At 36.0% G+C, this 11525-nt stretch overlaps 1 protein-coding gene across 1 annotated transcript in view; it reads left to right on the forward strand.

Annotated features, from left to right (window-relative positions):
- The window catches only part of LOC146670289 (sodium- and chloride-dependent taurine transporter-like), a 32191-nt gene extending 22036 nt beyond the window's left edge, over positions 1-10155 (forward strand). Inside the window, exons 10-15 of the mRNA XM_085407112.1 lie at positions 575-687; positions 1763-1900; positions 3663-3765; positions 4424-4524; positions 4821-4991; positions 5221-10155. Coding sequence (XP_085263238.1) covers positions 575-687; positions 1763-1900; positions 3663-3765; positions 4424-4524; positions 4821-4991; positions 5221-5379 — 785 coding nt within the window. The 3' untranslated portion in view covers positions 5380-10155. The remainder of the gene's footprint in view (positions 1-574; positions 688-1762; positions 1901-3662; positions 3766-4423; positions 4525-4820; positions 4992-5220) is intronic.
- The last annotated feature ends 1370 nt before the right edge of the window (positions 10156-11525 follow it).

Below are 11525 nucleotides of genomic sequence, written 5' to 3' on the forward strand. Positions count from 1 at the left end.
GTTGTGGTGTTGTATGGTCTTTTTGGTAATTTTATTCCACATAACCCATGTACCAGTTTTATTCCATTACATAATGTACATGCATCCATTTACTGAATGCTTTACAAGTTATCTCATGATTTACTTACTTCCACAGAGCTGCAGCTACATTATACTAAAGCGTGCATTTAATGTCATACTCTACCTGTATTTATTTTTCTGTTTGCCTTTTAGTGTAAGAATTCAGTGTAATATGTCCTTGTTAATGATATGAAACTGTGCTGTGTTGAGTGTATACAGTTTATAGTGTGCCATAATGTGTTGCTCATAAGAGGTAAGTATGTGTATTACATATACTTTGGTGTTAGTGCATACTAGCTATATACAAAGTCATAAAACCAAAGTAAATAATTGTTCCCAACATTTAGCCAGTTTTTTATGATGTGTTCATATCCTGTTCTGCGTCTCCATTGTTTGGGGCTTCTTTTTCTCCCCCATAGGGATGCAGATCAGATGAGTTTATCATATGGTTCTAATGTTGCCTTACCCCCTTCCCCTTCTTTCTGCTCTTACCCCCTTCCCCTCTCCTCCGCAGGTCCAGGCCTGGCTTTCATTGCCTACCCTAAAGCTGTAACCATGATGCCTTTTCCTACACTCTGGGCAATCCTCTTCTTCATTATGCTGCTGCTGCTTGGCCTCGACAGTCAGGTTAGAGGAAAAACAAACTTTCACACATGGGTGACTGTTGGAGCTTCAGGAGGTTCGCCATAAAAGGAAATTCTGGTGACACTTACAGGCGTCAGCTATTTTTAAGGTTCCCATAAGCAAAACCTTTAACTGCTCATTGGCCAACCACAGAACCAAGTGTGTGAAGAAGCTTGTGCACAAATACAGTGGTGTTTGAAAAAGACTTTGGCTGGATATTTCGTGCTTTAAAATGTCTGTTTCTGTGCATAAATATAGACACAAAAAGTCATCAAATAGTATTCATTAATAGGTGAACGACAACTGGAAAAAGATTTATATAAGATTATGTTTCAAATTCAGGAGAAACTGTTAAAAAAAACCACAACATTACATTACACAAACATTACTCTTTCAAGGTCATTTTTCTTTGAATCTTTGCACCACTCTGCAATAATCTTTATTATCAACAGACCGAGAACGTCTTTAACACCAATAAAACGTATGCAATCATGTGTATATATCCTTGCTATTGACCCCCTGTTGAGGTAGGCTACGATGCACACTTTAGTTGATGATTTTTTTTTCTTTTTTTAATATAGAAAATTTATATTTTTCCTTTCCATATTCATTGTTATAATTATTTTCCTTGTTTTTGCTTTTATCAAAGCCACAGGGAGCCACTGCATGTAAGCCAGAGCTGCATTCAGCTATGGAGTGACCCAAAATGTATTTCTTACCCGTGCCCTGTAAGTGGGTGCATGATAGCACAGTGACGCGCACCACAACTGAGGTGGTTTGTGTGGTTGAATATTCGTCTTTAGACTCATAAGGGAATAACAATAGAACTACTTCTGCTTTTTACCTGAGTTCTAAGCTTAGACACTTTACACATTGTACCACAATTTCAAAAGAACCAACAATAACAACTCCGCTTCACCCACTCGTTAAAATGGTCTGTGTTTGAAATTTTACACAGCCACGTCATATAGTGCTGCCAAACCTCAGCAACAAAAGTTGCACTGAAATATTTTGGATACTTATTAGTGCATTTATCCTTTTTTGATTAATGCCACTGTATCTCTCGGTTCCCCTGCAGTTTGTGGAGGTGGAAGGGCAGATCACATCACTGGTGGATCTGTATCCGTCCTTCCTAAGGAAGGGTTACCGCAGAGAGGTCTTCATCGCTATTATCTGCTGCATCAGCTACGTGCTTGGACTCACCATGGTTACCAAGGTAACAACACAATGGAAAGTGAACACAAAAGAAAGCACCAGCAATCATGGCCAGAGCACTTTTAGAGCACTTAGAATCAGTGTAATCATTAGAAAATTATAAAACAGTCAAACTCTGATGTGTTGTGAATTACAAAAACAGTACTCGAACAGAAATGAATCACTCTGCAGTATTTCTGCAGTATTTCTCCACATGTTCACTACACCCACTGATAAATATACATACATACATACATACATACATACATACATACATACGCACACTGTGGTTGCTGACCTCATTTCAGGCTCCATCTCCCAACTCAATACTCCAGGAAAAACAGTGTTCAGACAGCTATTAGTGTCGATCCCAAAAGAGATGACAGGGGGCTATTTATACTGTCAAGTCATGAGAACTTCCCTTCCCTCGTTTGATATTAATAGATACAGTAGACTTGATATAGCTTTTCTAAATCTCGTGCTTCCTCCTTCTTCTCTCTTGTTCCCGTCTGTTTCTTTTGTCTGTTGTTTTTCATCTCATTTAATTTCATCTTCCCTTTGCATTTACCTTGTTTGTAGCACCTATCTACAGTTTCCCTCAATGTTCTCTCATCCTCATCCTCCTTAAGCTTCATCTTAGCTGATTCTGTCTTTTTCACCTTTCTTTACTTGTACATAAGGCTCCTGGCAGTTCCTCATTATTGCAGTAATATCTGTAGAAGCACACCTTTCTCCTTCATTTGAAAAATGCAGCAGTCCTGATACAGCAGGTACCTGGTATTGTGTATATACTTTTACAATATGCCACATCCAGTATGCCATGGGCCATACTCATGAGAAATGTTTGACATGAAAAAATCAGGTAAAATGTTTAATTATGTTATGATATGAGATGGCAATCACTCATTTTCAAACCTGACTAGAAATTCTGAGTTACTTAATACAATCAGCCTGACAAATCCATTTTTTTGTTTAAATTGTTTTTTAATTACATATTTTTGTTTTCTTGAACACGACCCTTGATAACCCAGTTCCACAGAAATCTATAATGACCAATTTTCCTTACACCAAAGGTGGGAAAAGCCCAATATTTTCTTGCTTTATTACTGCAAAGTAAGAAACACTTAAATGAGAATCTACAGGTCAGTAATTATACAAGGTGGGTTTTTTGTTTTGTTCTTCGGCAATCCTCGTACTTCGCTTTTTCTCCTACGATCAACATTTAAACATTATCTCTGTACTTACAACCTCCCATCACTGTTTTCTGCCCCAACCCGTGCTCCCTCCCCTTCTCTTTCACGCCCCCTCTTGTTCCCATGACAATATCTTTTTATGGCAGCACTGGCCTGATTTCAGTTCAGGATTCCCATGACTAACTTCTCACAATGGATAAACGTGTGCACACTCAAAGTACATGTGGACATTTTGGCTGCTCACTTTTACTCTGTATTTACCTTAGCATCCTATAATAGTCAAATTAGTACATGTATGATTAACAGTTTTTCATAGTTGAGTGTTCTTGTCACACTTGTCATTCTTACACCAACTCATTGCAAAGGAAAACCACTATTGTACTTATTGTAGTATAACCCCATACACTTAAAGCCACAGTAATGCTGGTATACAGGTCTTTCTGTTGTAAAGCATGGTAACAAGATGAAAACTGAAAATACCTGAAATGCACCTGGACAGAGGAGAATTTAAAAAACAACAACAAAAAAAACAAACTTATTTTAAAACTAAGTCTGTGTTTTGTTTTGTGTTTCTGTTGTTGTTTTTTGCAGGGTGGCATGTATGTTTTCCAGCTGTTTGACTACTATGCAGCAAGCGGTGTGTGCCTTCTGTGGGTGGCATTCTTTGAATGTATAGCTGTTGCCTGGGTTTATGGTGAGTACTACATAAATAATACTTTTTTTTATTAATGCTTTTCTAATGAACACCAGTTAACATGACCTTGTGTTGTGTATTCAGACAACAACAAGTTTACTGATTAAGTACCTAGTAATGTCTACCTATTTAATATCCCAGCTATTTGTGTGTACACTCTTTTGTTATAGAAGGTGACAGACAGACAGCTTAAAACAGAAAAGTCCGCATAGACACCTCAAATCTATCTTGTCAGAAAAAATATACTTATTTCTGATCATGAATCTGCAAACAATTAATAAAGGATGAGGTTGTCTAAAAGTAAAATTTTCTAAATTATTTCCTGTCTGTAATCTGTGACATGTTAGTTACTTTGGCAGGTGTCTTTCATGCTGTTGGAATCCATAATTTTGGTTCAATTTACACTGATAGGATTTGAGCCTTCAGATTTCTAATTTGTGGATGAGGCCTAATGTCATAGCATCTAAATTTTATTTTATTTAAATATTTATTTCTTTATCATTTTATCATAATTTCTTTATTTTTTTCAATTTAAAATAATGCTCTAAATTGGCTGAAGTGCTACAGCAATATGACAGTAACAGATTTCAGTAAGAATTCAGCTGCAGTACTTCACAACAGTTAGGAGGCAAGCCAATTGAGTATTTTATCTCCACAGGCGTTGATAATTTCTATGATGCGATTGAGGACATGATTGGCTACAGACCAAATCCTTGGATGAAATGGAGCTGGACTGTGGTCACTCCTTTACTGTGTATGGTAAGGACTGTTGTTTCATCAATCAGATAATCAATTAAACTTGTTCTCATTTCTGAGAAATAATTTCAACTTTTTTCCTCTGAATTAACAATCGACAACTTTTTATTCACTGAAAATTGTACTAGTGTCATCATGAGCTTTTCTTACATATAGTTTAGAGATATTTCACCACGTTATACGTTATACTTTGGGTATAACACAGTAATTTATTTATTATTTATTACCAAATAACCAGATACAAAATAATTAAAAATACATTTAAAAAAACGTACACTTCTGCTCCTCTTCCAATCCAGGGTTGCTTTATCTTCTCTTTGGTCAAATACAAGCCATTGACGTACAACAAGATGTACCAGTATCCTGACTGGGCCATTGGAGTAGGGTGGACTTTGGCCTTGGCTTCTATGATCTGCATCCCCATGGTGGTTGTCATCAAGATCATTCGATCTGATGGGCCGCTCATTGAGGTGGGTGCCTGGCTGTTAACTGTTTAGCTCTTCTCTTTCTTCTCTATTATTCATCACTTCACTTTTAGTGGAATTAATGGAATCTTTTAGATTGTAATTCAGTTACAATCTGTCTGACATATCCTGACATCTTTTCATAAGACTTTGCTCATCAGTTGTCCTTTCTACTTTCCCTATAACTTGACCATTTCTTACCTTCAGTTTTCTAATCCCACCTTTCTCCCCACAGAGGATTAAGGCAGTGGCAGCCCCGGTTCGTGGTGGAGCCAGCTCCCGTCCTGCAGACCACCGTGGGCCTAAGGAGCTCTCCTGTCCCCTGGACCCCAATGGGAACAAGGGCCTACTGATGAAGGCCCCCACTCACACCATCGTAGAAACCATGATGTAAAGGAATGAGGCGGAGGCTCTCCATGAGATCGCTCTCCTCCCCTCTCCTGTCCTCTAAAATGCTTTTAAAGCTAGCTAGCTTTCTGTCTATCTGTCTGTCTTTGTCTGTCTGGTGGACTGATAAGGGTTTTAAAGAAAAAGTTCAAATCTTTTAGGAAAGTTTTGAAAGTAGTTTGCTGTTGGTGGTCTTCATAAGAGGGTAACAGTCACATTTCAAATCTATTTCTGAATGACTTAAACTGTTTTGTTTTTTATTTTTCCGTATAAATTTTCATGTGACTACACGTCCCACTGTGTTCTTGCTTTAAAGGCAAGGTGGCAAATTAGAAACAGCCAGCGGCCATGTTTCACTGGCTACTTTTGCACATAACCAGCCATTATTCTAGAAGAAAGTGGTTATTGAGTCTTGGAATCAAATCATCTTTTGTAGCCACTATATACAGAGAATTCCTACAATAGGCACTGATCACCAAAAATTGTTTTTTTTTGTGGGTTTTTTTAGCTGCTTTGATGGATATTTTATTATTATAATAATAATAGTAATAATTATTATTTGCCAGTTATACTATGATCATCGTATAGTTCTCTGAGGGCATGTGCCACAGGATTACGCTTTGGCATATTCTGTTCCATTATGTTCGGCAGAGGCCTTGTTGATATCAGAGTTATTAGCTTTTTTGCCGAAATATCAAAAACGCAACTCTGCAGACACCAGCGTTAAATGGCTTATCACTGCCGGCTCTTTTCCCCTTGTAATCATAGATTTTAAAATATCAGCAACAATGAGCTTACCACATATTTGGGTTAGTGTTACAAAATATGAATAAAAACAAATAAAATCAATTTCAGCATAAACCAAAACCAAATCAAATTATAATCAGTGACTTTTTTTTAAGTTAATATCTAATCATAATGATGAAAACAGAATCCTCTGAATTCACCTTGTGCCCAAATATTCTCATCTTTCACAGTCAAACAATGGGCCAAAGAGAAAACTAGCACTGAAACTGAATTGGGGAACTTTTTTTTTTTTTTTCCTGCACAAAGAGAGATATCTGAAAGGATTTGAAGTGTGGAGGTTCAACCCTTGACTGTGTTGTTTGTGACGTACTGTACAGTAGTGGCTAATCAGTCTATCAGTATCTATCTCTTTATCTATCTTTCTCTGTTCTAGACCAGTTTACAGTACATTAGTGACTGCACTAGGCACTCTTGGCTTAAAAGTTTGGATTGAATTTGTTTTATTTACTACAAAGGAAGACACATTATTATTATTATTATTATTATTATTAGTTCTTTTTTCCTCTGTCAGTGTTTAGATTTTTTTTAATTAATGTTATTGATATTTACTATTGAATTGCTGTAGTTTTATATAGAAGGAGGAACACTTTCATCTGGTGAAAATACTAAGCTATTATTACAAACCATACATCTATATTGGCAGCCATTGTAGTAAAGTCTTTAAATTTCTTGAGCTTTGGTCCTAGCAACAGTTGTCTTAGGCATCATAGAAATAAACAATGCAACTGTTTCCCCAAATATTATCTCTTACAGAGGGGTGTGGGCCAATTTTTATACATACAAAAAGAATTGGAAACCTGCAATGGCTCCAGTCACAAGTTTGTAATTCTTGGGTTTTTAACTTTTCCTCTTCTGGAAATACCAGGACACAGTATTTATTTCAAAGAAATCTAGCTAGGCAGGACACTACAACCAGTGGTTAAACAAAATTTCAGTAACTCAAATGACTCACATTAACCAATGGTTGGAAGAGACTCCCAGTAGATAAACCAGTGTCTGACTGTCAGTTCATTTCAGACACTGAAATTTGGCAGATGGCTGAGTTTGGTCTTTTCTGGGGTCTCCATGTTGCTTGCTCTCACTTCAACTGAGACCTGAAAAGCTTCACTTTTAACAGCAACTGTTCAAACCTGTCTTTTCCCCATAAATGAATACAGATAATATAAATATAGTTTTGGATTAATTATGTCACACGTGTTGCAGTAGAATGCCCTTGGCACTTTTTTTGTTCAATTTTCATGCACACCAGTGAAACTAGTGATACCCAGACCCCATTAACCCTGTGATGGATTAACTCTGTCTTGAACTCTGTTTGATTTTAGCAATCATGCATGAAAAACTACATTCATCTTGTTAACATAGGGGCCATACTTTTGATTATGTGAATAGCTGGCAACCAAGAGCAGACTACGTGAGAGGTATAACATTTACAACAGTTATGTTCATTTTATTATATCTGTGTAACAAAGGGTTTCTCATGTGTATGCGTCACCAGCGACCATCCACTCAGGATCTTCTTTGTAATGCTTTTGTCTACTGTACAGCTGCATTAACCCAGCATCCAAAAAAAGACACTTAACTCTGGGTGACAGAGCTACATTGGTAGCAATTGAAACTAATGTTTTCATCCAGCTTGGTAAGCCATTAGATCCTTCTTTGCTACAGAGAGATGAAAATCACACCATAACTGCCTATTTTAACCGCAGTCAAATATGAAAAACAGTTACTTGACATAAGGCTATATTGCACTTTTTTTTCATTTTAATCCTTTTGATTTCATATCAAACAATGAGGCCAAAAAATATGTATTGCCTTCTTTTTATTCTGGGCTCTCAGGGGCCTCTCCAGTAAAATTGGTACATTTTCAAAACACTCTAGTCTCACTTTGGTTCTGAAATAAGCAAAAAATAAAAAAATTGAAATTAGATCAAGATGCACACATTACACAGTTATACAGTACACATGCATTGCAGGATTTTCATCAACAGCTTCACATGAGAGGTGATAGTGAGACCAGGGCCTCATTTTCATTTCATTTCCTGGCTCTCGTTTCATTTAAGCTTTGAGAACTTTGTGTCCATTTATTTAATTCCTTCAAATAGAATAAAGTAGTTGATATCATTAAAAGGGATTTGTGAAACCAAATCCATCAGGCATCTATTTTCATACAACTTTTCATATATAAGTCTTCTTTGTATAGCTCAGCTCCCGTTTCCCCACTCCCATTTTAATACAGATACAATGCTTTGTTCTATTATTACACTTTTGTATAGATCTGGTTCTCAGTTTCTCTGAAAAATCTTTGCACTAAGGTTTTAAAAATGCAATTAATGATCTAAAGAAAGATCTGCAATTGCAGTTTAATTTGCTCAGATGTGTTGAATATTAAATGAAATTCAAACTTGCCAACAAAAAGGTATATAGAAAAAAAAATGCCTTAAGCATTGAAAATAAGGCTGAATATTTCTTAGTGCTAAAATTGCTTCAGGGAAATGTGGACTAATAATAACTAATGCAGTCATTTATTGAATTATGCTTCCCCTCAGTGTATATTTACAGTATGTACCTGCTCTCCTGCCTTCATACACTCCCTATCAGTTAGCCTATGTAAAACATCTGTTAACATAAGCTAACTAATTCTCAAAGATCATGACTTTTCAATAGAACTAAAGCATTAGCGATGCACAAGTTTTTACTGATGGATGTTGAAATGTGAAAGTCACCTGCAGGTGAACGTAAAAAGTTTCTGAAGATTTTTTTTTTTCATTTAAAAAGTCATTTATTTTTATTTTATACTGATCTTTGTCGAATTCTGCAGTTTCTCATTCTGTTTTATTTTAGATTGTCTGTTTGTCACATTTGCCTTTTTTATATTTCAGATAGGTTTCAAATATGCAAATCTGTCACTGGAGTGACATGTACAAATATTAATCAAAAAGCAAACACAAAAAAAACAACAACTTATGACTTGTTGTGCAATACTGCAAAATATTTTTTAGTACCAACAGGTGGTACTAACCTTTAAGTAAGACGTAATTTCCTGAAGAGTAAATATTTGAATCTCCAGTTAAACTAAACCCAACAAAGAATCCTTTGTAGTTTGGAAAGTTAACCAAACTAAACCACTATCCACAGTCTTGTCATTTGAAATGCACTGATTAAATATGTGTCACATCAAACTGAATTTTGTTTTAGCAAAATATCATATTTTTGTGACTGATAAAGGTATGAATGCGTGAGGGGTATGAAACACAGTAGCACTGCCACTAAGCCCATTTTCTACCTACTTATATCAAAATCTCGTGTGTGTGTGTGTTTATGTACATGTATGTGTGTGTATTTGAACCTTGGAAATTATTTGATATATATATATATATATATATATATATATATATATATATATATATTTTTTTTTTTTTTTCTTTGAGAAGCCGGCCCTTTGCACCAAAAGCAGTAAATCCAATGAACATGAGTCCACCATATCAAATAACAATTCTACATTCTGCTTATTTAGACATGTCTAACTATCTCTCTACAAAATATTCCAATCAGAATGCTTATCAAATTAAGCTGAAAAACCTTATTGGATCCGCACAAGAATAGCCTGATTTCAAATGTCATATTGTCTACATTTGTTTATTTTTGGTTGGTTTTTTTTTTTGTTTGTTTTGTTTTTGGTTTTTTTGTCTTTTAATGAGAACAACATATCTGCAAGATTTGGATTCGAATATAGATGCAGCATTAAACAAAACAGGGCTGGATTTTGGGCTATGTAACAGTGACACATCTGTTAATGAATAAATACAGCCTTTTAGTTGGGGTCCAGGTCTAGCTAGGTCTTCTGGGAAAATAAGTTGTATTTTATTTATCCTTCTCCCCACATTCTGTCAACTGTTTGATCATGGTCTCTTTCCTTCATTACACCATATACCAGCCCTTCCTTTTTGAGAATGTACATGGGATTTTTTTTTTTTTTTTCAATTCGTAAAGAAGAAGAAAAAACATTTTTAAAAGAATTTGAAAATTTGGGTTTTTGTTTGTTTTTCTATGGCCAATCTGTAAGCTACAAAAGTGTAAAATGTTTTTGTTTTTTTTTCTTAATAAAAAAAAAATGTCTTCAGAAAATGAAGTCTGAGTTCCATGTGTCTAGAGTGGTATTTTTATGCACACATATCCACAGTTTGTTCCATTTAAGTTCAATTACCCAACCAGTGGGACTTATGTACCTAAATCCTCCTGACGACACAACCTCTAATCCCTCAAAGCCTGTAATACAAGCTTTAAGGTATTCAAACCAATGAGGGGGCAGCATACCAGCACATTCAGTGCTTCCTATGATCCTTAAATATGTGAAAGTAATCATTTGGGTTGCATGACAATGCTCTGGGCGAGCCTAACCCTGCAGAAGTCTGACTCGGTTAGAAGACTTGGGTCATCTTAGAGATTTGGCTTACCGAGCTAGACTCTCCTTCATTGTTAGTTGTGGTAGCCACTTCCTCCACTTTCCTCTGCCTTCCACTTTCTTTCTTTCTTTTTGTTAAATAAACCTTTTTGAACAAATTGCATAAACTTCCCTCCTTTTGTATAACTATGACTCTGACATTATAGAGAGAAAACAATGGAAAGCTCTTTATAAGGTCAGAAAAATATTTCTAACACAAAATGACCTTTAACAGATTCAAATTGAGGCATCTGAATCCATATGCCCCAACCATTTGGATTGAGTTGAAGTCCAAGGTGGAAATTAAGAAGATTGAAAAGGCAGGTTAGTGAGACCAGTAGCCACAGATTGAAACCTCCAACTCTATAGATACACTCCACAGAAAGGTACAGGAAGATAGAGTAGACAGAGGAAAAACCACAAATTACAGTAGATGGAATTTACAATGTTAGTGACATGTAATCGTGTCCTATAAATCCATGGAGATTAAAAGGACTGTGGAAACTCACTAGTAGAGTTAACTAAACCGACCTCATAAGTAAAGGCCTCTATAAGCATGGATCATCAACTGTTGTTAGCTGCTGTGGTGAAATTCAAAACATGTTTCTTCCAAAACAGAAACAAACGTGTTGGCAACTTCAGTTAGTTGGACTGGATCAAAAGAAGACAGAGTTTCTCTCTTGGTTTCCACCCAATCTGATAAAACACAGTCATAAGTAGTATGGACAAGCAGACTTAAACATTGAGTGCAGAAGTTTAAGGTCACACAATCTGCCACAGACTGTGTGACTTTCAGAGTCCACCATGCAGAAACTCTCATGGCACAATCTCTTGCAAACGTGGCGGCTCCGTTGTGTGCTTTTTTTTTGGGTTTGTTTTTTTTTAATCTACAAATGCAAATGTAC

Source organism: Rhamphochromis longiceps, linkage group LG5, assembly GCF_057381845.1.
Source record: "Rhamphochromis longiceps isolate RC_006_pf linkage group LG5, R_longiceps_female_GT1.1, whole genome shotgun sequence".
Taxonomy (NCBI): domain Eukaryota; kingdom Metazoa; phylum Chordata; class Actinopteri; order Cichliformes; family Cichlidae; genus Rhamphochromis; species Rhamphochromis longiceps.